Here is a 27,554-nt window from a genome sequence, read left to right as displayed (position 1 = left end):
TGTCTGATTCCATTTATACACAATGTCCAGAAGAGGCAAATTCACGGAGCCTGAAAGCAGACTCGTGGCTCTCACTGCGTGGCGGGAGGGACAGCGAGACACCAGGGGACAGGGGTTGCTTTTGGGAGGGTGAAAGGCTCTGAAAATAGCCACGATTGTACAGCTTCATACGATAAAAGCCACCAAGTTATACACTTAAACAGGATGCATCCTGAAAGTAAAAAAAAGATGCATCCTGTAATACAGGGATAACATCTCAATAATGCTCTTATTAAAACAGATGTACAGAAAGAACCTGGCACACTGTAGGCATTCATTAAACTTATGCTCCTCTGTACTGGGTGCAGCAGGGCACTCTCACCCAGCATTCTGGAGGCTGAGGCAGGAGGGTCATGAACTCAGGGCCAGCCTAGGCCGCACAGTGAGTTCAAAGTTGGCCTGGTACACAGTGACTGTATCAAAACAAAACAAACAAACACCCAACAACAGGGGGCTGGGGATTTAGCTCAGCGGCATAAGCACCTGCCTTGCAAGCAGGCGGTTGTGAGTTCGATCCCCGGTACCGATAAAAATGAAAAAGACAAAAAACAAAACAAAAAAAACCCAACAACACACTGAACCAAACAGAAACCAAAACCAAACCAAAAAAGCAAAACAAGGGCCAGGGATTTAGCTCAGCAGCTTAGTGCCTGCCTGACAAGTGGGAGGTTGAGAGTTTGATCCCTGGTACAAAAAAAAAGAGGCAAAACAAAAACAACAAAATAGTATCCCCTGAATATATCTCCCTTTGGAAAGATAAAGTGAAATTCAGAATAACCTCCGCTGCTGCTGTAGGTGTAAGAGAATATTCCAAACAGAACTTGATGGTTCTTTGAGGTTTTTAAAGAAAAGTATGTAATCCGGTGGTATTTACTATATTCAAAATATTGCACATCGGCCAGCTCTGAGGGCACACACTTGTAATCCAGCCTTCAGGAGGCCGAGGCAGGAGGCTGGCCACAAGTTCAAAGCCTGACTGAGCTACAGAATGAGTGAAGGTTAATCTGAACTACAAGGGCTGGGGGTGTAGCCCACAGCACCTGCCTGGCAAGGGCAAGGTCATGAATTTGATTTGACACCTCGCCCACCTAACTCTGAACTGCAGAGTGAGACCTTGTCTTAAAAAAAAAAAAAAAGACTTGCACATTACTTTATTCTTAACTTGTACAATCTGTAAATTAGTAAGTTAACACATTTCTCCCAGGCACTCTGGAGAGCAGGGAGGAGGAAGAACAGTTCTCACCCTCCATAATCCTAAATCTCTCTGACATAACAGACTTTCCTAGACAGCTAGCAGATCTTCTCCATGGGGAAATAGTATTACTAGATCACTTTGCCCCAGTATGTAACAGATACAGAAGTAGTTAGGTTTTCATAGGATAAAGAAATGAGGAAAAACAGATTAAATGTACATAAAAGCTCTTACAAAATTACAGGGTCACAACAGGCACAGTAAAATTCCTTGAATCTCAGCACTCAGTAAGCTGAGGCAGGAGGATCATATGGACTCAGAGCCAGCCTGAACTATGAACAAGATGGTACCTCAAAACAACAAGCAAGCAACATCAAATGGCAAAGCCAGTCACACGCTATGCATGCCAGTAACTCAGACAAGCCTCAGGGTGTCCTAACAATGAGCACACGGTGGCTCATGCCTGATCCAGACAGGGCTGCAATGAGAGGACACAGGCCTGTCTGGCACAAAGGGATGCATGCCATGCACAGGCAGGTCCTGCCACACTGAGGCAGAACCACTGCTGCTGTAAGACACCTGTCACCTGTGGGAGTCTATTCTGAACACCACAACTCCTTACAGTAGCACTGAACACCCTGGTAATTAATGAAAGGTCATGGTGCAAGCAGGGAGACAGTGTGGCCCAGCACCAGGCAGGAGCCCAGCCCGAGGCAGGCAGAGCTGGCTGGGGAGGTGTCAGCTATGTGACTTTGGGCATGTGACTTCACTTTTTTGAGTCTGTTTCTGCATCTGTAAAATGCAACCCAACTACACAGAGCGGGTGCAACAGGAATTTGCGAGAAAGAAATCGGATTGCTTGAGGTTTACTATGTACGCTCAAGAAAGGTTGGTTGGCATTATGAAGACCTGGAACTCGCAAATCACAAGGCTCTACAGAGGTGACTTCCCCATCCCTGTGTCTCCATCTCCCTTGCAAAGGCCTCTGGGGCCATCAGTGGCCAGAACAGACCAGAGCTGACAGGCAGGCAAAAACCTTCACCAACTGTGCAGTGAGTTAGGGCACAGGACACAGCAGCAGCCACAACCCAGCAGGCTTCCCAAGTCCGTCTGCGGACTGGCCTCAGGCAGGCTGGCCACCTCCGGAGGCTGGTCACCTGAGAAGCTCAGCAGTTTGTGGGAAACTACACCTGCAAGTATGCTGACCTCAACCTCCCTGTCTACACTGCCCTGTGCACTTACACTGAGTCTAAACAGGTTTTTGCTTACCTTATAGAGATTAAACAGCATTAGAAGAGGCTCAACTAAACAAACTGAAACTGGTCAAAAAAGAAAGCCACATTTCAGAAAATACACCACTGGCGAGCTCTTTTCTGTGATAAGGCTAGCAGGTTTGAAAAGGAGGCGCAGTGAATTAAGACATTGACATTTATAGCCGTAGCTCGACGCTTACTCTTGGAGGCCCAATTACCATCCCTGTCCATCTTGTAAGTGTCATGTCTTCGTCATCTTCTAGACCCCAGCTAACTGTGCCATCTCCTACTCCTTTCTGGCCTTCTTCGAGTTCTTCCAACAGTCGGAAATTGCGAGGGACTTTTACTCCTAAAATAAATGGAAAGAAATTCAAGATACTAGCAACTCCAGGGGGACTTGCAAAGCTAGAGCTAGCTGCTCAGTATTGCTACCTGGGAACACAGATGCCAACATGCAGACGATTCCTGACAGCTGTCATACCTCAAACGTGCCACCTACAATCTCCTAGTGTCCACTGGCAGAGGAGAAGGCAGTAGCAGGTAATAAGCCCTGAAGTGACCAGGGCTAGGTCACCAACCTGAGCACCCCACCGGCCCTCGGACTGACTCTGGGACGGTTTACATGTTCCAGTGATCACTTTGGGTCCACTTACGTGAGATGAAACCACCAAAACCAAGTGCCAACCAAAGCGTCCTGGAAGCGGACGGCTGTTTCTTTTGTTTTGTCCCTATTACCCACTTCTGAGGCTAAGGCTATGCTCCTTCGCTGGGATGACTCTCAACCTCGGAGAGAGGAAAAGCCTAGGAATCCGGGCCTCCGGGCCACGGTGTGGGAGGGCGGGACGGGGACCTTCTCCCAACCCACACTCTCCGCTTCCTCCCTGCTCACCCTGGCACCTGTGCTCCTCTCTGGAGGAAAGCCGGGACCCACACAAGCTACACGCTGTCTGCCTCGATGCGGAGGCATTACCTGGCCAGACCCTCAGGGAGGCAGGGCGTGAAGACAGGTCCCGCAGAGGGACCCAGGCCCGGGGGAGGTTTCCCCAGGGCATCCGTGTTTCCCAGAGCACAGGATACATGTCGGGATCAACACAACTGGAGCAAATACGGCCCCGTACTCTATGTCAGGCACTTTTCTAAGCACTGAGAACCAAGCAGCGAACACAAGTGCCTGCCCTTGTGGGGCTATGCTCTAGTGGCACTCACGAAACACCTGAACCACCTGTTTGACAGCTCACGGTGTCAGGCACAGCTATGAGGGAGGGGCCACGATGTCACACAGTGACCAAGGCAAGTCGAGCTCCAGTGGACAGGTGTGAGGACAAAAGACCCAAGAAGGACAGGACTTGGCTCAGAGCAAGCGACCCGACGCAGTGAAGGCCGTGAGATTGATGAGAGCAGGAGGACATCGCAGGCTCCAACAGTTCCTGAGTGCGCAGGAGTTACAGAGCCTGGCAGAGGAAGTCAGTTAATGGAGCCTCTCTGCTGGCTTGGTGCAGAATGTGAGGTCAAGGGAGCAAAGGCGGCTGGGAGGGGCACAGAAGGGGCAGGAAGGGGGATTTTAGAGGCGGAGCCGACAGGATTGGCCCTCAGGTGGCCTCTGAATTTGAGAAAAAGAACTCTACTAGAACATCCAGTGTTTCAATCTAAACAAGGACAGAGGCATCCATGGTTCACGATATGCCCTTTTTCCTTTTTTTTTTTGACAGGGTCTGATTACGTAACTTAAATTGGCCTTGAACTCACCATGCAGTCCAGGCTGGCTACCATGGCCAGCATAATGACTGTAGATGGCATGCTTCATTTTACATGTGACACATTTTAAGAATAGGTTTTGTAGGTAAGGAACGGGGTGCATGTCTGTAATCCCAGAGCTTTAGAAAACTGAGGCAGGGGCCCACAAGCTTGAGCCCAGCCCAAGCAATTTAGCAGAGCCTGTCTCAGAAAAAGAAAACGGGCTGGGGAAGCAGCACAGCGTGAGGGCCCAGTGCGGGTCCAATCTCCAGTGCGGCAAACAAACAAAAAACAAAAAGATGGTGACACAGCACTGCTACCCCAACACTAGGAAGGCTGAGACTGAGGAGGACTATAAATTTGAGGACAGCCAGGGCTACATAGTAAGTTCCTGGCCAGCTTAAACTATACAGCATGACCCTGCTTCAAAACAAACAAAATATACCAACGCAGAGTTTAGGGTTTTAGCTCTGTGGTAAGGTACTTGTCTAGAATGCATGAGGCCTTGGCTTTGAACTCTAGGACCACCAAGAACAAATAAACGAATTCATACACACACACCCTTTTTTTTTTTTTCCAAGTGATACTCAACTTCCCATTTATAATGGTAAACAAATGAAAGCACTTATTTCCTCTTAAAATAATTTTCTAGCTGGACATGGTGGAGCACACCTGTAATCCCAGCACTTGGAAGGCTGAAGCAGGAGAATGACTGCAAGTTCGAGACCAGCCTGGGCTACACAAAGTGAGCTCAAGGCCAGCCTGAACTGCACAGTGAGACCCTGTCTCAAAAAAAAAAAAAAGAGAGAGAAAGATCAGCTATGCTGAATTAATCCCTTCGAGCAAAAAGAAAACTGAAATTTAAATATTTAATAGTCCTAATTTGGCTAGGAAAAAAATCCTTGTGTATTATGACTGCTGTTACTATTGGTTACTATTAAGTTTGCACCAAAAAAAATGAACACGAACAGCCACCCCAGTAGGAAGGCTGGAGAACAGCTGAGCTTCTCGCTTATGCCCACTGGAAAGCAGGGCCGTCCAGGGTACAGCTCAGCGGTGGAGCTTTGCCCTTGAGTGCTCAAGACTCTGGGTTGCATCCGAGCACCAAAACACACAAGGACAGCGTTAGGTCATGTGTTAGGATTCACCGGTCAAAGTTCTCTCAGTACCACAGATGGGCTGTAAAGAGAAGCTCAAATTAAAATGAAGGTCTGTTTTGGTGGGGCTAAGTAAGGTTTCCAATCAGATCTGACTAGTACCCTTAAGGAAAAGAAAGAAGATACACACAAAAAGCGCCAGCACCACGATGGGGTGGTGCACATCCCACCTACTTGGGAGGCTGAGGCAGGAGGATTATCAAGTCTGAGTTCAGCCTTGGTAACTTAGTGAGTCTCCGCCTCAAAAAAAGGGCTGGAGACATAGCTTGGTGGTAAAGTATTCCTGGGTTCATCCCCAGCACAAAACAAAACAAAACAAAACAAAGCACACACACACAAAAATAAAGGAAGTTAGGCTGGGGAATTTAGCTCAGCGGCATAAGCACCTGCCTAGCAAGCATGAGCTCATGAGTTCCATTCCCAGTACCAAAAAAACAAAAGACAACAAAACAAAACAAAAAATAAAGGAAGTCACTTCAGTGTATTGTAGGTTAGAAACACAAAGGGCACGGCCAGCCTTTGTGGTGCCTACCAGACTGGCCTTAGAGGACATTTTCTCTTTTTCTTTTTTGCGACGCTAGGTATCAAACCCAGAACCTCATGCAAGCTAAGCAAGTGCTCTACCTCTGAGCTCCAGCTCCAGCTCCAGCCCGGACACTTCACTTTTTCAAAAATTAAAACAAAGATCTCCGGGTAGGGATTTAGCTCAGCGGCATAAGCACCTGCCTGGCAAGTGCAAGGTCATGAGTTCGATCCCCAGTACCAAAAAAAAAAAGAATCCAGCTAAAATGTTTATTCTTTTTAAACAACAAAACAGTACACATTAACATAATGCATCTTATAAAACAGCTGTGTTTCCTGAAGAACAAAGGAGACTCCGTGAGGAGAATGGGACACTCTGGCATGGTACTTTACTGACTCCAAACCGCAGGGAGCACAAAGAACCAGGGTGCGGGCCATCTCAGGGGCACAGTCCCTCCCTCCGGACCAAGGCCTGGGCCAGAGGCTCCTGGACCACTGCTCCGCACCTCCAGGGCCACCCAACTGGGCCCGCACCTTCAGGGCTAGGGATGTAGCTCCTGGCAGACCACTTGTTCAGGAGGCCTGAGGCCGGGCTTTGAGCCCTCGCACCAGGAAAAAGAAATTCTTTCAACTCACAGACCCCACACACAGTTCAGACTACTTTTTGTGGTACTGGGACTGACCCCAGGGCTTTCACGATAAGCTACACACCAAGGCTTTTATTAGCTTTTGAGGCAGAGTCTTACTAAAATACCAAAGTCTGAGGCTGGGCTTGAACTTTCAATGTTCCTGCCTCGGCCTCTCACAGAGCTGGGATTACAAGTGTGGCCATGTAACCCTCAGACCACATTTTAAATCCTTCAGTTTGTAAGAAAGGTACGTAAACATTTGGTTTTTCTTTTCTTTTCTTCTTTGGAACGGGGAATCAAACTCAGAGCCTTGCCGTCTACCAGGCAGGCGCTGCCCTGCTGAGCTATACCCTCCCGAGCAATTGAATTCTCCGGTAACCTTTACTTAGGTAACTCTTGAAGAATTTAGGGTTACACTCCTAAGGTACATTTAATTGTAACATCATTTTTTTCTAAGCCACAAACTTTAATTATCAGTCAAAAACTGATTAAAAGCAAAATTTGAAGAAAAGCAGGAGGTCACAGGAATCGAAAGTCAGTAAGTTTACAAATTATGGAGCAGCTCATTTTGCGGCCCTATGGACTTCCTGGAAGTGGCCGGTCCCCAGCGGTCAGCAGCTCACCAGCATCCTGCGCTAAGAACAGCACGTTCTCGGGAAGAGGTCCCGGGGGTTCCGGGCTCCGCGGACAGCACACTGGACCCCACTCTGGTCTGCAGGCTCTTCGCCTGCTTGGCACGGTTTCCCTCTACAAAGCCCCTGCACACGCACACATGCTGCTTTTGGCGGGATCGTCATCCCACACTCGCCCAGCTCCGTGCTGGGCCATACAGGGCCTATGACAGGACAAACACAGGGACTTCCAGTCAGAATATCAAGTCTCCATGTAGAAACGAGACACACATATCCACCGTTAAAGTTCAGAAGACACGAGACAGAAATACCACAGAGCAGCGCTCAGTAACTTCCGAGGGGCACATAAAGTGAGGGTTCCTGCAGAGGCGGGGCCATGCCGAGCTGACTATGGGACTTTGTGGATGATCAGCAGGGGACTGCATGTGGCCTTGGGCAAGACCAGAGCAAACCGGAAACAGGGCGGTCTGGAAGGAGAGGGGCCAGCTTCAGGACGGCCACTGCTACAGTGCAGGACAAAAGCATTTGCTTGCGGCAAATCATCCGTCATCAGCATTCTCACAAGGCTGACGGGCAGGAAGGGCTGTTGAGAATTTATGACAGCCCTCCCTCTGCCTTCTACTGGGGATTAAGCCCAAGGTCTCCTGCATGCTAGGCGGGGTGTCCTACCGCTCAACTACGTTCCCCAGACCCTTGAAAGTTTTGTTTTCAAATACCTTGCCAAACTCTCCAGGCCAGGCTTGAACTTGTGATCCTTGAGCCTTACCCTCCTGCATCCCTGGGGTTACAGGTGTGTGCCGCCCTGCTCAGCCAACAGCTTGTGCGAATGTGCATGACTGAGATGGGCTGATTTTACAATATGGCGGGGACAACCCCACACACAGAGTCAAAAACCAAAACCCCCAACACTCAAATTGGCCTCAAGTAAGTATTTGCTAGAGAAAAAGAGGCAAAAAAAAAAAAAAAAAAAGGCGTGGTGGCACACGCCGTAATCCCAGCATGTGGGAGGCTGAAGTAGGAGGAGTGCTGAGTTGGAGACCAGCCTGGGCTAAAAAGTGAGTTCACGGCCAGTCTGAACTGCACAGTGAGACCCTGTCTCCAAAAGACAAAATCAATAAAATAAAATATGAGGACAGAATGTTGGCTATTCTATTTGTCACAAAAAGGAAAAAGAGCTCTCTGGGTCTGGGCCTAAGTTGAGTCGACATGGCCAAACGCACCAGGAAGGTCAGCACTGTCGGTAAATATGGACCTGCTATGGTGCCTCCCTCAGGAAAATGGTGAAGAAAATTGAAATCAGCCAGCACGCCAAGTACACCTGCGCCTTCTGTGGCAAGACCAAGATGAAGAGCCGGGCTGTAGGGATCTGGCCCTGTGGTTCCTGCATAAAGACAGTGGCTGGTGGTGCCTGGACCTACAACACCACTTCTGCAGTCACATCAAGTCAGCCATTAGAAGACTGAAGGAATTGAAAGACCAGTAGAAGCTCTACTGTTTGAAACATCCCTAGCCTACAATAAATGGGTTAAACTATGTATAAAAAAAAAAAAAAAAAAAAAAAAAGCTGGGCGTGGTGGAGTGTGCCAGCAATCCTAGGTTAGATGGAAGATCTTGAGTTTGAGGCCAACTGGGCTACACAGACCTCTGTCTTAAAAAAAAAAAAAAAATAAGCCGGGCATGGTGGCTCACACCTGTAATCCCAGCACTCGGGAGGCTGAGGCAGGAGGATCGTTGCCAGTTCAAGCCCAGCCTGGGCAACAAAGTGAGCTCAAGGATGGCCTGAAGTGCATAGCGAGACCCTGTCTCAAAAAGAAAAATAAATAAATAAAATTAAAATAAACCAGTACACTTTGGGGAAATTCCTTTTTCTGTAGAAAATTAGGCACAGAGATCTGGGATCAAGTATTTTTTTATTTGGGGGGTGGGTTCAAACAGGGTCCCACTATGTAGTCTGAGAGGGCCTCGAACTCCCTCCGGCCTCAGCATCTAGAGTGGTAGGAGAGCCGGCCTCAGGCTTGTCAGGCAAGCACCCTGCCACTGAGCCACCTGCTGCCTCTCTACAACTGTCTAGCAATCTAGCTGTGCGCCCCACCAAAGTAGGGATTGCAAAGCTACCTCCCTAGGTGCCAAGGGAGAAGACCAAATGCGAGGTTAACACCTGGCCATTGTTAAGCTTGCTGAATTTCTCATGTTCATTACAACTGCATTATTCACTGTAAGAAACCAAACCCCAAACCTCATGTAAACCTATGTCCCCTTCAGTTACCACTCAATTTCTGTTTCTTGTCAACTATCAACAAAAATCTTCTAAAAGGATTTCTTCAGCGGCTTTTAGCTCAGGGGACTTAGCTCAGCGGCACAGCACCTGCCTGGCAAGCATGAGGTCCTGAGTTCAATTCCCAGTACGGAAAAAAAAAAAAAAAAAAGATGTCCAGTGGGTCACATCTGGTCAGTATCTTCCCCTTGGGCACCTTTCCCAATCAGCCTCTCCCACCCTGTCACTCACAGCATGGCACCAAGCACCTGTAAACTGCTAGCAGTCACATCTTAGTTCTCACCCCAAGTCTGGTGCTAGGTGACAGGGCTGACTTCCTCTTCACCCCAGCCCCTCAGCCCAGGTCCTTCCGGGCTGGGCCGCTCAGCCTCAAGGCATGGTCCCCCCACCTCTGGGGCTCCATCCTCCAAGTGATTTTACAGGCAGAGGCTTCAAAGAAGCAGATGTGTCTCCACTGTAGGATTCCAATCCGCTGCCTCTTAGGCATCACAATGTGTTTGTATTTACTTCCTGTCATACTGGGGATTGAACCCAGGCTCTTCCCCCTAAAATACATCCCAGCAGGGTTTCGTGAAGTGCCCAGGTCTAGCTTGAATTTAGAATCCGCCCACTTCAACCCTCGGAGGGCCGCACTCCAGGCCACCGCCCCGCCCCCACTTGACACCACACTTCTACCTTTTGCCTAAAACACTTCCAAAACAGAACCCTTCGCTGCCCTCCTCCAAAACCAACTACCCACTCCTCGATCTCACCATGTGGCACAAATATTTCTCCTGGCTCCAAATCTTGAAGTCATGATAAAAAAATCTTTTCCTTACACCCTACACTCAACCTGCTGCCAACTCCAGTCACCGCGGTCCACACCGCTGCAGCTGGCTAACTGGCTTCTTGGTCTACCAGCTCCACCTTGTCTGCTCTCCACAATAATCCTTTTATTATTATTATTATTATTATTATTATTATATTTTTGGTACCAGGGATTGAACTCACGACTTCCAGTTTGCCAAGCAGGCACTTACGCCGCTGAGCTAAACCCCTGGCCCTGTTTTTGGTTTTCTGAGAAACGGTCTCACTGGGTACCTCGGTAGGCCTTAATTCACTATTTGCCCCAATGGCTGCAAAATCACATCCATCTTCCTGCCGTGGCTTCCCAAGTTCTGTGATCACTACACGCAAGCACGAACACGACAGTCCTTTTAAAGGTACAACAGGTGCCATCACTTCCTCCTCTAGGCCACTGCACGTAGGGTAAGCCACACTCGGAGCCCCACCAGCTTTGGGAACCTCATTTCCTGCTCCCCCTTCCCCATCAGCCACACCAACTTCCCTTCTGCCTTTGTGCCTGCCGCTTCTGTCCCAGAGGCGCCCGTGGCGGATTGGTTCCCCTGTCCCCCACGTAAGACCTCACTTCCCAGTTTCTCCCGTTTCACTTCTCTCCGCGTGCTCTCGGCCATCTGACATTTTAAACAGCCCATCTCCGTCTTGTTGGTCCACACAAACTCCACTGGAGTAGAGCCCTGCTTTGTTCCCTCCGAGCCTCCAACTCCACAAACAGTGCTGTCCTCTTGGGAACAAGCTTTCAGTCCTGCTGGATGAATGAATGAATGAATGAACAAATACCTGGATGTTAGGGACAGGATTTTAGAGTGAATAATCCTTAATGACACAAAGCTCTAAGTAGTTTATTTCTAAAGACACACCTGGGAAACGGCCACAGCACTATTAAAAGGGAGTGTAATAATATATAAAGATTATCAAAGGAGCTTAGTACGGATTCTAAGGCCCAAGAAAAATAATCTGAATATAATGATCTTAAAAACTGTAACTCTTACCTTCCTAAAGCCTCTGCCTCCGTGGACCTACTCCACAGCGGCTGTATCCTTTACTTACTCTCTTTTCTCTCCTGTTTGCTTTTTGTCATCTGTCTCCCTCGCTCACGGAGCTCAAGGCAGAGCTGTGACTCACTCAGCACTGCCTTCCTAGAACTCGTATGTGGTCCGCCACACAATGACACTGAGTAAAAGTTTCCAGCTGTCACTTCTAACAGTCTACTGGGACCAAGACACTGGACTCTGGGGCCACATAACTGCCATACCTAAGTTTTTTACTGTGAGATAAGTAAAATGATAACTACATTTGCTTTTGAAAGACTGAAAATTTCAGGAAACATTCTATTTTTACTTCAAATGAAGAAAAAATGATTTCTTATCCAAGTGAAAGGATTCTTCACTATAAAATGAATTTTTTTCATAAACTATATGTGAAAACATGTTACATCCCATGCCATTTAAAAACTTCACACAGAGCGAACACATCAATATTTTCTACAAGGCAGAAGAGCACTTCAATCCAAATGGCTTAACCACAGCCCAGGTCTGGCACTCCAGGGGCTACTTCTGGGATATAAATCCGAGTGTCAGTGTTCAAAAGACCCTGCAGGCTGAAGGGGTTACTAGCCACTGAACACCTCATTCTATCCCAAAGATTCCAGGTAGTTGTCAAGACCAGCTAGAAAAATGGCAGCAAGTGATACTGAGACAATAAAAACAGCTTTATGAAGGGCTGGGCTCAGCGGCATAAGCGCCTGCCTTGCAAGCGTGCAGTCGGGAGTTGGATCCCTGGTACCAATAAAAAAAAAGTGGCTTTATGGTAGCTCATCTTGCAAAACCAAGAAAATTACAGGCTGTACAGCAGTCTGGAGTATACTAGGAAAATCCTTATCTAAAGAGAACTATAATTAAATAGACTGCAACTGTTAAAACTGCACTATTGGGCTGGGGATTTAGCTCAGCAGCATAAGCGCCTGCCTTGCAAGCAGGCAGTCGTGAGTTTGATCCCCAGTACCGATAAAAACGAAAAAGACAAAAACAAAACAAAACAAACTTCACTATGTGAACTTGAAAATATTACAATGACTTCAACCAAGTTGCTAAAGTACCACAGAAATCTAAAACCTTAAAAAGAAAATATTTGTGGGGTTTTTTTTGTTTGTTTGTCTGAGGGGTTTTTTTGGTCTTTTTGAGACTGAGTCCTACTATGCAGTTCAGGCTGGCCTTGAGCTCACTTTGTAGCCCAGGCTGGTCTCGAACTCACAACAATCCTCCTGCCTTCAGCCTCCCGAGTGCTGCTATTACAGGCGTGAGCCGCCACCACCACATCTCGCTAAAAGAAAATATTTGGTTCTATTACTTTAGAATTCTTTCCAGGGGTTTTCCTGGATCTGTGTCAGTATCAAAAACCATCAGTTATTACCTTGGCTAAATATAAACTTAGAAGTCAGAAGCTGCAGGATTTTACAAAGAAAATACAACAGCTAGGTTGGAAAAGCATGAATATTTAATACAGTCAGACACCATATCATAGTAAAATACTGAATGCAGTAATCTGAGGCACAGCAACATATTTAAGATATTAGTGGTACAAAAAGGATTGTGAAGTCCTTTAAAATACCTTTTGGAGTCAGGGATTTAGCTCAGTGGCATAAGCGCTTGCCTGGCAAGCGTGAGGCTGTGAGTTCAATCCCCAGTACAAAAAAAAAAAAATCTTTTGGGACATTGTGGTCACAAAGCAGCAGCTATTGGCAGCACGGAAATCTGGGAAAGCCCTGGCCTGGCAGAGTCCTGACTTGCAATGGAGGGCCTCCGGGTGCTCAGGAAAGCAAGCTGCTGGTTCAGAGGGTGTAGGTCCTCATCCAGGGCTGTCAGTGAGCTGAGCTAGGCCTGCTGCTCCCACTGTAGAAAAGAAGGCCTCGAAAAAAGGGTGCACTGGGGTTCAATGCACCTGAAAGTGAGAAATCAAGTTGAGGACCTGTAACTTTTATGCCTGAAAAACCAGCTAGTTTGCCTGCCTCCCTGGCGCCTGACAGACAAGACTCCTCACCGCGAGGGCGCCGGTTCACCTGCAGTCTGGGCCTCATCCAGGAATTCACTCACCCAGACCTCTGGAATCAGAGACTCCAGGGGGAGTGAGCAACGTGACAAGCCCTCCAGCTGGTTCTCATGCGCCTCCACTTAAGGCTCACTGCTCTACAAGAACACCCGGGGGCAACCTGTCGTCCTTGCAGTCCAACATGACTCAGAATGAATGGTGACACTATACATGACCCTGAACTCCTCTGCTGTTAGTGTCAGTGAGTGACCGAGGCCAAGGGTCAGATTTTTCTCTGCCGGATAGAGACAAAGGGGAAGCTGAGGGAAGTGAGTCTGGCCGCTGGGAAGCAGAAGACAGCACATTCTGTGATAATGCGCCTAATTACCAGGGGCCTGGGTAAGAGCGTGCTCTGCCAAGGCCAGAGCCACTCTGCTGCTGTTTCCTACACATGGAATTTATATCTGGCTGCCCTGGATTAATTCTCTGCAGCAGTCAACAAGCACTCTCTGAGCACCTACCATTAAGTCAGGACTGTGCTAAGGACATCAGAAAGAGACAGAATCCTGCCTAACAAAAAGGCATAGACAGGATGTGAAAAACCACAGGCAGGTTGTACTTTAGAAGAGAACAAAGAGAAGCTGGGCATGGTGGCTCATGCCTGTAATCCTAGCACTCAGGAGGCTGAGGCAGGAGGATCACTGGGAGTTCGAGACCAGCCTGGGCTCAAGGCCAGCCTCAACTCCATAGTGAGACCCTGTCTCAAAAGGACCAAAAAAAAAAAAAAAAAAAAAGAGAGAGAGAGAACAAAGAGGAAGCTGGACAGTGATTAAGACTGCATGGAGTGTGGTGGGCAGGGATGGCCTTGGTGGGGAGCAACAACCTGAAGAGAGAGAAGGAGGCAGGTACATGGAGGTCTGTAACAGAGCGGGCCAGCAGGGAAGAGCACAAGAGGGGTCCGGAAGCCACCAGGGCTCACCTCGGAGGCCATGGGAAACCCTGACTTTATTCTAAGTGCAGCGGGAAGGGCTTTCTGCAGGGAAACAGCAGTTCTGACATTCTGCCTCCTGCACAGAAAATGTACCGGGAAGGGCAAGGCTTTCTCCTGGCTTCCAACAAGACAAAAACGGTCTTGGGTAGATGAGGACAACAGAGAGGGTGAGGATGCGGCATGTATGCTGGGGTTACACCTGCTGGACTGGTGACAGGGTGGATGTGAAGGCGAGCACAGAGTCCTCCTGGTGGGTCATTACTGTAACGTCCACCTGGAGGGAACTACTCAGCTGAAGTTGAGAGGGCAACAGACAGGCAGTGGGCAGGAGTGGCCACCATGGGTCTGGAGCATGGTAAGATGGCCCAGCAGGCGCCCTGGAGAAACCCTGTCCCAGTTCTGGACCCTGACCCCGCAAGTCACCAGCTCTGTGCCTCAAGCCAGTCCCGTCTCCTCCTAGGCCTCCGTTTCTTCACCTGCCCAGGTATTTGCCTCAAAGGCTCTGTGACAAGTGAGACAATATATTTGATGTGGCATGTAGCACACAACACACCGAGCTCCAAAAATGCAAACTGAAAAAGAAGTCAAGGGGCTGCAGACCCACAGGGCCCCTGTGCCATCTGGGGCCACAGTCCTGCAGGAGTTACTTGCAGAAGCGACGCAACAGAGCTTCCTTGAGAAAACAGCCTCGCCCTTGTCAGCAGAACACCCCCCAGAAGGGATAAACTGTGGCCAGCGGGGCAATGGAAAAGGGTTCCTGAAGCACAGGGCAGGCACTCTGGCCAAGACTAAACATGCAGAGACTCAGGGAGAGCACACACTGAAATCCGTGCCTCTTTCTACTTCCCTGCTAGGGAGCAGGAGCAACACTGGGGTCAAAATGTCTGGGCTCGCCAGGCATGGTGGCCCTAACGGGAAGAGTGAAAATCACCATCAACATTAAAATTAGGGGTGGGGGATTTAGCTCAGTGGCATGAGCGCCTGCCTGGCAAGCACGAGGTCACGAGTTCGATCCCCAGTACAAAAAACAAATTAATATTAACCTTGGGGACCCCTCACCAGGACAGTGACTTGTGCCATCTGACACAGTTCTCCTGAATGTAAGGCCCTTGCTGCACAGAAGGCACTTAATTATAATCCACAAAGGTGGTTCAGAGTGAGACACTGGGGAACCGAGCCTGACTGAGGTTGGTGGGTTCTCACCTCCCACCTTCAGCTTTCCTGGTAACACCCCGAGATGGAAGGGAAGACTATTTCACCTTACAGCCCGCTTTCCTCACGGAGGCCGCCTGCCTCCCCAGGGTGTCCTTGCATCTTGCCTTCTCCTCTTTACTCAGAGCTGGCTCTGCAGAGCTAGTTTCCTCCTCACTCTTCACTTACACTTTTTCAAATAAACTTTGCCACTACTTTTTGCTTGTTTCGTTCATTTCTTTGCTCAAGATGAGAATAAAATTAAAAAAAAGAATTTCCGCAAACTGACTGTGCATCTCAGGCCACTGGGATATATGCAAATGTCAAAGCACACCCAGCCAGGGGTTACCCTCTGGCACCCAGTTTCTGATGAGTTGTCAGGGAAGTGGGCTGCTGGGTACCAGGAAGGGCTTGGCAGCCAGGGGCCACTGAATCCTGCAATCCTGGACTGCACAGGAAGGAGTCACAGAATGGTGGTCCTGTGGGACCTTGGTGGGCTTTTCACAGGTCCACTCTCCAGGAGATTTTTGTAGAAATCTTACCTGGCATAACCTAGGGAAATAGGAAGGTGTAGCAGTTAAGTGCGGACAGCAATGACCATAAAAAACTAAGTTCAGCCCTTCCAGGAACTAGACAGCCTCGCCACTGTTCCCCAGGACCAGGGCACAGATTACTCAAAAAGCACACTCGAGTACCAGCACCTGAACACACCTCAGAGCCTTTTAGGGTTAGAGAGCAGAGGCCTCACACTCGGTTCAGGTTTAACCATTAAGTGTTTTTCTTTCTCTCTTTAATACTCTGCACTCCTTCCACTGCCTGGTCAGATCCTGTCATTCTTCCCTTTTTAAGGCATGCATTCATTCATTCATTCATTTGACAAGTATTTACTGTACGCCTATTTTACATCAGACACTTGTTTAACAGCTCCCCCTTGTACTGGCTAAAATCCAAAACTGCATCTCTCCAACTCACCACAACAAGCCTCTTTTAAACACTAAGGCCTTTTTATCCTGTTTTTCCAACAGGCCAAATTCAGCTCCACCAGAAGCTGCAATTGACAACCCTCTCCCACTTTGGGCCCATGACACACACTGCAGGGTTGGCTCTTGCCGTCATTTGTCTCAATTCAAATGCCACCTTCTCAGAGAAGCCCGCCCTGACTGCCTCTCCAGACACTTGACGCATCAGCTCCTCATGGCGCGCACTGCTGTCTGAGATCATCCTACTTATTTACTCCCTTAACCGCTCTCTCCCTGATTTGAATGCAAACTCTTGCTAATTACAACAGACCTTCAGGAGATATCGGTTGAATACACAGAAAAGTGTTTGGGAAGCCCATTTACAGCACCTCCATTGGTCCTGTGTTATCTAAACCATGCCAAGCACTCTTGTGTGCCACTAGATAGCAGCTGCTAATGTTTCATCTGCCCGCCATGGCATTTCTGAAGTGCTCTTCAAAAGGCAGGGCCTCAGAAGTCAGAATGAAGTAGCTGTTAAGCCAGACGGCAGGTAGCTAATCTCAAGGGGCTGCAAACAGGGCAGATGTGAACTACCCTGCAATCCTGGCTGCCACAGGTGCCATGTACCCCCAGTTCACAGTGACCTGGCAGGGATATTACTGTGGTGAGAAGTCTCCCCCAGCAGTCTGCCCGACTCAGCCTGTCTTCTGGGAGTGCCTGTGGAACGCCTTGGTAAAGGAACTGACTCAGCACTCTACCAGCTGAAACCAAAACCTAGTTAAAGGATGCAAGGGCCTCTGACGCTCCAGGGGGACCCTACTCTTCGAATGGAAAAGGCACCTACCTCAGTCAAGACACCCTGCATCCAACTCTTTATTTTCACCCTGCCAGACAAAGACAGCTCCTTGGGTACCAGAAGACAGACATCCTGGAAAGGGGGATTCCCCTAGCTGTGTCCCCTTAGACTACCACCCTCTCCTAGCAGTGCTGCAGCTGTAGCCTAAAATACTCCAGGGACTTAGTTTAGTACCCAGGCTGCTGGCCCTGCAAGCCTACCGTGGAGAAACGCTGTGGTCTTGTCTGCCTACCCACCCTCACCCCACTGGGGAGCACTTCTTTGGCCCACTTCACTGCCAGGGACCTGTGGGTGCATACTCATCAAAATGGGGACCCTGGGGGCTGGGGATTTAGCTCAGCGGCATAAGCACCTGCCTTGCAAGCAGGCGGTGGTGAGTTCGATCCCCGGTACCAATAAAAAGTTTAAAAAAAAAAATGAGGACCCTGCACTTCTGGAATCTGACGCTTGCCCAATCAGACCCTCTGAGGGATCTGCCCCACCAATGCCTACTCCACTCCTCAAGACCATTCCCTGGTACCCCGTGTGCCAGCTAATCCTGAAACACAGCCTGCAGGTTTCATTCTTCACCTGCTGGCTTCCCTTGATCTACCAGTGTCTGAAAGATCCCTCCCCCAGAAGAACTCTTCATTTCCCTTTTGCCTTTCCTTCCCCAAACTGTCACCCAGGTTCTCATTTCATCTGTTCCTCTCCCACCCAGCGGGGAAAGTGTATCGGAGCCCATGTATTTGTCTCAGGTCTCTGAAGGGTGGCTGACCTCACCAGACAGACACTTCTGGGGTCTGCTTCCTTAGCCAATACAGGAAGAAGACAGTTTTCTCCTTAGAAACAAAAAAAACCTCCCTGGAACTAGACCCTTTTGTGCTCTTCCCCATTGCTAAGGCCTTCTCTCGGTGGCACCCGCGATCCCACCCCGGTCTCCCAATCCACCTGTTCTTCCCCACCTAATATTCTGCTCCATTCCCAGCCTGTCTCCTGAAACCTAATTTTGAAGATTCCACCTGTCTTCTCAAACAGGGTCGTTTCACTATAGGTCGTTCCATAGGCAGAACCCTCTGGTATCTATTTCTGTTGCCGCCTGTCGCTGATCCTGTGCAGATGCCCTTAATTCCCCTAGAAGCAGTCACCCTGCGACTTGCCCTGTAATCAACACACAGACTTGCTGAGCTAGCCATCCCTAAACTAAGGCTGGAGCCGGTCCCACAGCCCAAGGGGGATCCTCACAGCCACTCTTCGGGATCTTGTCTCCTGGCATCCGGCCTGAGGCTTCCCCGAGGCCTCCTCCGACAGACATCCAAGGCTTCCCCTCACCCAGCAAGGGACTTCCGTCCGCTCTGGGGCGCCTGGATCTAGGGGACCTCTCGATCACTGGACACCTCCCTAGAGCCCTAGGCTTGCCCTTCGCCCACTCCGGCCCCCAGCAGCGCCGTGGGCTGGGCCCTTCCTCTCCACCCGGCCTCTCGCCGCCTGGGGAGCCTCTGGCCTGGCCGCGCCGCCCACAGTCCCCCCGGGCCCCCGCCTGTGCTTCCGGCCGCCGCCTGCTCCTCCTCCCCCGTCGGGCCGCGCCGGTCGCCGCCACGGACAGAAAGGAGGCAAAGACGCGCGCCCCACTGCAAGGGCCCTCGTGGGTCCTCACGTTCCGGCCCAAGCCCGCGCCCCCCTGGCCGGCTGGGCCCGGCGCCCCCGCTCACCCGAGCCCGTGGTGGCTGCCATCTTGCGTCGCTGTAGCTCGAAGGCCGGCCCCTTCTTCACCCCCCGCCCGGGCCGGGTCGTGACGCGCAGGCGCACGCGCAGGCGCAGACGGGCCCCGCGCGCCCCGGCCAGGAAGGGAATCCGCAGACCTGCGAGAGCGGAGGCTTCCGGTGCGCGAGGGCCCGGCAACCTGCGAGCGTCCCCAGCAGGGAGGTGTGGGCTGCTGGGGGAGAGGGGCAGGGGTTAGGGTTTGGGAGGGCGGCGACCGTGCGAGTAACAGAGGAAGGGAGGTGCAGAACAGCGCCCGTTTCGCCCCGGGCGCTTTCAGTCTAGTTGTCTACTCATAGCCTTTCAGGATTAGCGTGAAAAGTGAAGCGGAGGGAGATTAAGCGTTTTCTCTGAACTCAGCTGTTAAGTAGCTGAGTCAGAATTTGAACCCAAGCCAGACTGTCTTGTTTCCAGGGCCATTTCTGCCTGGCCAGAGGAGACTTGGAGCGGGGCGCAACTGAGGGGTTTGGGAACCTGAAGACCACAGGAAAAGCATCCCAGCCACCCTTCATTCATTCCTTTACTCATCCGTTCAATCGCTTATCGGAACCAATATTTATGAAGTACCTGCTGTGTGCCAGGCACAGTGCTAGGTGCTAGACATGGAAATACATCCTCGAGGATGCAAATCCCTCCTCTCTGGGGCTTATATTCTGATCCGAAGCAAACTGAGAGCATGGAAACCGATAAATAGGACACTGTAACTGTGATAGGATTGTGAATGAACCATTCATGGAGCAGCAGGGAATGGCCAGGAAGGACCCTCTGAACTGGTCACAATTCAACAGAGATCTGAATGACGCTTAGGAGGTAGTGGGAACTGCATGTACAAAGGCCCTGGGCACACTACAAATAAATGATAAATCCCCCTTTATCATAAGTAATCTGAGAAGCTCTTATATGGATGTGGGAAGAGTCTGAGAAAGGTAAAGGCCCTGGTGCAAGGTCACATGGGTAACCCCCAGCACAGAAAGGGTCATTGTTCATGGGACAGCTGCCTTCCCAAACCACTGCACTGCTTTGGCTGGTGGGCGGCTGTCCTGTTCCATGTAGGTGACCTTGGCAGCTCCATTCACCCTATGGAGGTCAATCTAGGCAAAGCCCCCTCCTAATAAAGCCTTTAAATGCTCCCCATTTCTTCTGTATAAAGTAGTACCAGTTGAGGAAACACAGAATTATTCAATGGAGGCTGAGGCAGGAGGATCGTAAGTTTGAGACCAGCTTGGTTCACAAAGTGAGCTCAAGATCAGCCTGAACTGTGTAGCGAGACCCTGTTTTAAGAGATTTTTTAAAAATTCAATGAAATCAGGTAGGCAGTTTAATAACTTTAGATTCTGTCTCAACAAATAAAAAGGTCTGGAGATGTAGCTCAGTAGAAAGCCCCTGAGTTCCACCCACAGTAATGGCCGAGGGGGGGGGGAAGATTACCCAATGGAGGGCCAGGGATTTAGGTCAGCGGTGTAAATGCCTGCCTGGCAAGCGCGAGGTCATGAGTTCAATCCCTGGCGCGCGCGCGCGCGCGCGCGCGCGCACACACACACACACAAAAACCAGTAGAGACACGCATGAGACCACAGAGCCTTTTACAATCTCTCCAGGCCAACAGGTAGAAACCAGGTTTCTCCAGGACCTCTGTACTCACAGGCCCTGCACGGAAGCTAGGACTAGGATGGGGGCAGGTGAAGTCCAGTGGGTTCAGCCGGGTCCCACTCTGAGTTTGCAGGACCCTGTGAGAGCCTCCCTTGGCCATGGCGCTGCCAGCACCAGGACATGCTGCTCCTATAGTACATGCTGGCACTTTGCAAGGCCTCTGGAGCAGTCCATGCCCGCTCCCTCTCTGCCCCACCCTGCTCCCACCCACCCTTCCCAGACCCACACTACCCTCTCAGGGAAGCCCTCTGGTTTCTCCAGCCAGCTCAATCTCAGCTCTCCTTGGCTCTCAGCGTGCCAGGTGTTCCTCCCGTCCCGCCACGGGGATGCGGCTTGGTGTTCTTTTGTGTATCACATGATACCAAATTTGCCTTGGGGAGCGCAAAAAGTCCCTGCTAGACACTGGCTCACTGTAAAGCATCAGCATGAGTGGGAATGTGTGTACTCCAGAGGTGGACTCGCTTCTGAAGTGGAAAATGTCCAGGCTCAGGAGTCTCTTCGCCACTCAATTTGCTGTGTGACTTCAAGTAGATGAAACATTCTGGGCATTAGTTTCCCTTCTGAAAAGGGAAAAGATAGCCCAGACCTGAGACTTGCTATAGAGACAAAACATTTCGGTAAAATCCCTTGGCTTATGGAGGGAGGACACTACAAAAGCTGACATTTGCCAAGCGGTTGTATCTAGCTCTCTCCGAGGACTATACTATCTTACTTTCTTTTTTTTTTTTTTTTAAATGAGGTCTCACTATATCCGCCAGGTAGGCCCTGAACTAGCAATCTTCCTGCCTCAGCCTCCAAAGTGCTACAATTACAGGTGTGCACCACTGCAGCAAGCTGGAATATCCCTCTCTTAAAGATAAGAACACAGGACAACCCCCTTCCAGTTTCCCTCCCGTCTCTCAGGAGCGATCTCAATAAATTAACTCTTCACCGCCATTCTTCAATCCCAGGGAACTCAAACCTGGTGTATGTGACACCTAGCAGGTTGGCAGTTAGATTTTCCCCTTTGTCTTTTCGAAGCCCCAGCAACATGAGGAGATTAGAAACTCAGTGTTGACTTCTCTTACTCCTTTGGAATGTGTTCTTAAGCACTGGAATTTGTTCGACCCTCATATATTGAGAAAGAGTTGTTTAATATTTTTCAGCACCCGCCCAGGGCCTGCCTGCCCCCTAGAGACGCAGTGGAATGCACGGAGAAGCACTGCCTGTCCTATTTCACAACTAGAGTTGTGCCGGGAGAGAAAATGTGGTCAGAATTCCCAGGTTCAGACTTTCTCCGCATTAACCCTTATTTGTGTTCCAAGTGTCAGGTTAGCCACAGGGAAACCAGACACCTCTGGCCCTTAAGGCACAGTCTGATGCAGGTACAATTCCCGAGCCGAGGTTCCCCTCCTTGCCCTCTGGATCATAAGGACAAGGTTTCCAAGCCAACTGTCACTGAAGCCTCTCCTAGGCTGTCACCGTCTCTAATGAATTTTCTTTGAGCTCTTCAAGGACAGTAACCCTTATAGGAGGCAGGTGGAGGATCTGGCCCTACCTGTGTCCATCTGTCCTTTTCTCTCAGGGACTTCAAACAAGATCTGGGAACATTTTTCAGATGACCCTGATAAGCACATGGAGGTCTTCAGTGGACTTACTCAGACCTATGCAACCATTTTATTTTATTTTATTTTATTTTTTGGATCCAGGAGTCAAACTCAGGACCTCGCGCTTGCCAGGCAGGGCCTGCGCCCTTGAGCTATAACCCTGGCCTGAGACCTATGAATTAGGTTGGAAAGAGGTTATGTGACTGCGAAATCAAACACTGACTTCTAATGACAGACAGAGCTGCATCACAAGCTGCCATTACATTTGGGGGTGAACATCGTATTGTTAACTTCAGAAGGCCAGAAGCTAAAGTGCTGGTTCCTACTGGCCCACCAGCCAGACGGGAGATGAGGATAGAAATATCTCCCGACGTGTATTACTGAAGGTCTAAGAGGGATGAGAACCGGGCCCTTCAATATAAATTGTCAACCATTCATGGGGAGAAAGAGGAGAACCACTCTACCTACTAAGAGCCTTTACAAGACATTGAAAAGACATATGCCCCGGGCTCCTGTCCAGTAGGAGGGCAAGTTCTTCTTTTCAACCCTGGTCTTCCTTCCAGGCATCATACCTGCGTAAAATGTCACTGGGGAAGAGGTATCCCACTGTTTCTCACAATCATTAGGCTGTAACTGGGATGGCTGGCTTTCTCTTATTCTTTTTTTTTTTTTTTTTTTGGTGCTAGAACTCGAACTCAGGACCTTGCACTTGCCAGTCAGGCACTGTGCCACTGAGCTATATTCTCAGCCCCTCTCCCACTCCTTTTGGATTATGCCTGAAAGTCCAGTTCCCCTCCTGGGGCAAGGCCTCCTAGTTTGTTTAAATACTGTCATACACATGCATCCAGGGCAGGTATGTTGCCTCCCTCTGGTGGAGAGAGAAATAAGCCCTAAAACACGGGCAGCTAAAGGTAAAGCAGGAAGAGCAATGAGAGCTGCTCCAGGACAAACACATCTTAGACCTACCAGGTCTCCTGGGCAGAGACACACCCTCTAAGATCTGACGTTAAAAAGGAACTAGTACCTAAAACTGACCGCTTAAGGCACCAGGTCTACTTGGACCCTGTAACAGCCCAGTACTCCCGTAACAGCAATACTGCGATCTTGGCAGTCCAAAAACCCAATGGAGAGTGGTTGGTGCAGGGTCTTAGGTTGGTAGACGGGCCCAGGGCCGGTTCACCCAGCGGTACACGTGTTTCTCAGCTCCTGCAAGATGTCAGTTGGTTTTCAGTGTTGGATTTAAAAGACACCTGTGTTTGTGTTCCTTTACGTACAGATGACCAGTTTCTTTTTGCTTCTGCAAATCCTCATGACCAGGTTCAGAGAGAGTCCTCATCTTTTTGGACAAGGGCTTTCCCACGACTTGGCCTGTTTTGAGTTTTCCCAAGTCGTGGTCTGACAATATGTAGACGACATACTGTTACATGTGCCCTCAGAAGAGATCTCCAGCCATGGCACTCGTGCCCTGCTGAATTTTCTAGAAGACAGAGCTTTTAAGGTCTCTAGGTCTAAGGCACACTTTGCAGCCTTGAGGCAAAATACTTGGGCTTTGTGATATCTAAGGAAACCCTATGATTGAGGGAAGAGAGAACCAAACCAAGACTCTCCTTCCTGTACCCTAAAACCCTAAAACAGCTAAGAGGATTCCTAGGAATTATGGGCTTTTGTTGCCTTTGGATAGCAGGGTATGGTGAAATCGCAGGACCCCTCTATCAGCTTATAAAGAAAGCCCAGAAAGCAGATATCCCATATTTTGAAATGGGAAGCTGATTTCCAAAATGCATTCCAAAAGCTTACAGGAGTGCTTCTAAATGCCGCAGCACTGAGCCTAGAGCAGGACCCTGTTCCAGTCCACATGTGCTGAAGGTGCGGCCTGGCCTTGGGAGTGCTTACACAGGACGAAGGACCTGCTCAACAGCCTGGAGGGCATCTGAGTCATGAGTCAGGCATTGTAACAAAGGGAAGGCCTGCGTGCCTTAGCGCTGGGGCTGCCGTAGCCCTCCCAGTGCCAGAGGCATCCCAGCTGACCTTAGACAAAGATCTTACCGCACACACACCTCACAGTGTGGGGGGACTTCTTCCAAAGGGAACCTATGGATGTCAGACAACCCACTTCTTAGACAAGAGGCTCTTCTAGAAGGCCCGCCGTTCAGTGAAAACATGTTCCTCCCTAAGTCTGCCACCTTTTTGCCAGAAAAGGAGAAAATTTAAGCTGAAAGTCAACAACTGCAAACAGAGAAACACAGATGCCTTTCTAAAAGTTGTTACATCATTGGCTAAATTCCAACAGACTCTGCAGTATCCATAGAAGCTCAACTAAAGAAAAAAGAGGTCCCATATTCCACCGCAGAGGTCTGGCATGGTAAAATCTCTTCCTTTGTAGGGTCAAACGACCCTGTCAGCTCCATCAGCTGTCAAAGCAGCAGGCTGGACTCCTGGACTCAAACCCTAGGAACCAGAGATTGTCCCTGTGTGTGAGTGACCATCTTGAATACTCCTGGGAACCCTTAAAAGACTTAAAGTTCCTTTTCAAAAAGAAAACAAAATCTTCAGATAAGTAATCCACGATGTCGCTTTTAGCCTTTTTACTAAATACTTTCATACCATCTACAGGAGAGTGCAATTCCTTCCTAGTGTGGACGCAGGAATAGGCTGAGTTGTTACAACAAACATCTTGCTGGATGCGCGACCTCTGCCCCTTGTTGAGTATATCAGAACCTCCTCAGTGGGTGTCTCCACCTCAAGGAGATGATTGGGATAAGCTACAAGACTCCACTGATGAGGCATGTTCATAGTTTAGCCCACCATTACAAGATAACTGAATGGTCTATAAAGTCCACCTTCAACGATCCTGGACATGATTGGATTTTTTTTTCTAAGAATGCACTGAAGCTTCTCTACAAACTCTAGTAGGACCCCTAGTAAATAAGAGTAAGGGTCCTATCATGAGAGCCAACAATCATAGATATCAAGCTGGCTACTGTCAGATACATGGTGATTATATGTGGTTAACCCCCACTGTAGGACACCTTAGTAGAAAGACCTCCTTATGTTGGGTACAGAGAAATCATCCCTGGTCTCATTGGCCTAACTCTGCTAAATACTTGGGATGCGTCCCCTGGACAATGCATGCACATCATAACTTTACAGACTGAAGACTGGTTTGCAACAGATGGGTATAATTGCCCTGGAATTAGATGGGAACCCAGTGGAACCATTTGTGGCCCTGGTACCCACTAGATGAACAGGCAGATGCACACTGGGATTTGCATGGTTACAAGGCAGGAGTATCAAAAGTATCAATCAGCTTGCAAACTGCCTCCATCTGGAGCATCAGAGTCTAGGGGTGTGTTTCACTGGTATAAACATTTGGTTTCCCCTTCCTTAGGACTAGAGAATGTCACGCAACATGTCAAAGCCTTGGCTGGCTGTACTCAACAGGCCTTAAATGACACATTGACCAGAATCTCTTTCCTAAATGTATAAATTGAGGCAAGCCATCCTCCAAAATCAGATGACACTAAACATTCTTTTTTTTTTTTTTTTTTGGTACCAGGGATCGAACTCACAAGCTCACGCTGGCCAGGCAGGTGCTTAAGCCACTGAGCTAAATCCCCACCCTGGCATTAGACATTCCAACAGCAGCACAAGGAGATTACTTGTGCAGTTGTAAAATCTGAATGTTGTGTGTACATTCCTGATCTTTCTGCTAACATCTTGGTGGCAGTTCAAGATATTAAATGACAGGTTAATGCCTTCTCAGTTCCTGAAGTTCCCAGGACCCTCTCCTGACTCTCTTTGTGGAAGGCTATTACTATTTCTTCCTGGTAGTAAATTTTGCTGGTTATATTAATAGCACTCTTGTTAATCATATTACTTGGTCCATGCACACTTAACTGTTTCTTTGGCCTTGTCTTCTCCAAATTTTTGGAAGGAGCACACCTGGTGTCTATCGAGGGCCTTCAGATACACCCTTTGGAGAGTATCTCTGACTACTGACGGCCACTGTGACCCCCTTTAGCTGGAAGTTTCCAGAGCACTCATTACCCCTTGCCTCATGGCAGTTAGGGTACCTCTTCAGAGGGAGGAATACTATAGACAGTTCAGTTAGATAGATACATTATAGGCCATCAGACAGGGCTAAGCCTTCTACAGGCACATGAGAAGATTAAAGTCCCAGTGGCCAGATTTACATACTTCCCTAAGGAATAAATGGAAGTTTGAGATTATAGGTATCACCCTTGTGAGCCACCCCATATAAATAAACCATTTTCTCATTAGGAGTGGCCCTACTCTCACTCACTAAGACTAAAACAAAAACGAACTAAAGACATGACTAAGACTATAGATTATCAACAAAGGTTAACAATGTCATCCATACGCCTTTGCTGTTATTGAATTAATTTAAGATAAGTGACTACAGTTATAATCTTATTGGCCCACGCTATACCCACACCATGATTTTGCTCCATAAAATTCTGAAAATTGGGCTCTGTGGCAACCCACTTTCAGGTCTCCTCCCATGTCTCAGGAACTTTCTAATAAATTTTTCAAACTATAAAAAAAAAAAAAAAGGAAAGAAAGAAAAAGATCAGGAAACATACTCAGATGCCAGGCGTGGTGGTGCATGCCTGTAATCCCAGCGCCCAGGAGGCTGAGGCAGGAGGATCCTTGCAGCTTGGGCTACATACGAAGTAAGCTCAAGGCCAGCCTGAACTGCAGAGTGACCCTGCCTCAAAAAGGGAAAAAAAGAAAACAAACTCAGAGCCAACAAGTAGAGTAAGAAGTAAAACACAAGCCTCTTATCCAAGATACTCGTAAAAGTGTCTACTCGCGTAGACTGGTTCTCGAGGGAGCATCTTCCAGCCAAAACTGACAGTAACGTGAAATCCCCTGCACAGTGCCGCGCAGAAGGAAAAGGTTAAGCCTGGCCCTTTGGAGGATGCCGGTTGCTGTAGTTCGGTGGTCGCAGAGCATGCTGGGAGTTGTAGTGCTCAGCTTCTGTAGGTTGTCACAGCCGGTGCCCAGTGAGGTTCCTCCTGCGCCTCGTGTTGGCTCTGGGTTGAGCTGATAAATTCAGCTAGTGGAATAAGAGAATCCTGTTTTATTGGATTGTTGGGAAGCTGTGTAAATAAATATTACTTCCTATTATTTAATCCTCAGTGACCTTTGCAAAGTAACTGTTTTCGTATCCATTTGTCAGACGAGGAAATGGAGACTTGGAATAGTTATATATTTATTTATTGATTGATTTTTTTTTAAAGACAAGGTCTCACTGGGG

At 49.0% G+C, this 27,554-nt stretch overlaps 1 protein-coding gene, 1 long non-coding RNA gene and 1 pseudogene across 9 annotated transcripts in view; 2 read left to right on the top strand and 1 right to left on the bottom strand.

Annotated features, from left to right (window-relative positions):
* The window catches only part of Ube2v1 (ubiquitin conjugating enzyme E2 V1), a 38,582-nt gene extending 11,665 nt beyond the window's left edge, over positions 1 to 26,917 (bottom strand). For 2 of the 8 annotated variants that reach the window (XM_005002818.4, XM_063248187.1), the window contains exons 1-2: positions 18,989 to 19,093; positions 2,685 to 2,833 (exon numbers count right to left, since the gene is read on the bottom strand). In XM_005002818.4, coding sequence (XP_005002875.1) covers positions 2,685 to 2,833; positions 18,989 to 19,010 — 171 coding nt within the window. In that variant the 5' untranslated portion in view covers positions 19,011 to 19,093. Of the gene's footprint in view, positions 1 to 2,500; positions 2,651 to 2,684; positions 2,834 to 17,285; positions 17,326 to 18,241; positions 18,274 to 18,521; positions 18,748 to 18,988; positions 19,094 to 26,877 lie in introns of those variants that run through there. The other 6 variants (XM_063248184.1, XM_063248183.1, XM_013150406.3 and 3 more) reach the window with 6 other exon arrangements.
* On the top strand, positions 8,365 to 8,721 carry LOC100727576 (large ribosomal subunit protein eL43-like; annotated as a pseudogene).
* LOC134475979 (uncharacterized) lies at positions 19,100 to 19,911 on the top strand. The gene is made up of 2 exons (XR_010047342.1): positions 19,100 to 19,159; positions 19,452 to 19,911. It is a non-coding gene; the product is annotated as an uncharacterized LOC134475979 (long non-coding RNA).
* Positions 26,918 to 27,554: the final 637 nt, after the last annotated feature.

This window comes from Cavia porcellus, unplaced genomic scaffold (genome assembly GCF_034190915.1).
Source record: "Cavia porcellus strain 051 isolate PalLab524CR breed Dunkin Hartley unplaced genomic scaffold, mCavPor4.1 scaffold_5, whole genome shotgun sequence".
Taxonomy (NCBI): Eukaryota; Metazoa; Chordata; class Mammalia; order Rodentia; family Caviidae; genus Cavia; species Cavia porcellus.
Note: the sequence above shows the minus strand (reverse complement) of the source record. Positions and strands in the feature narration are given on the sequence as shown.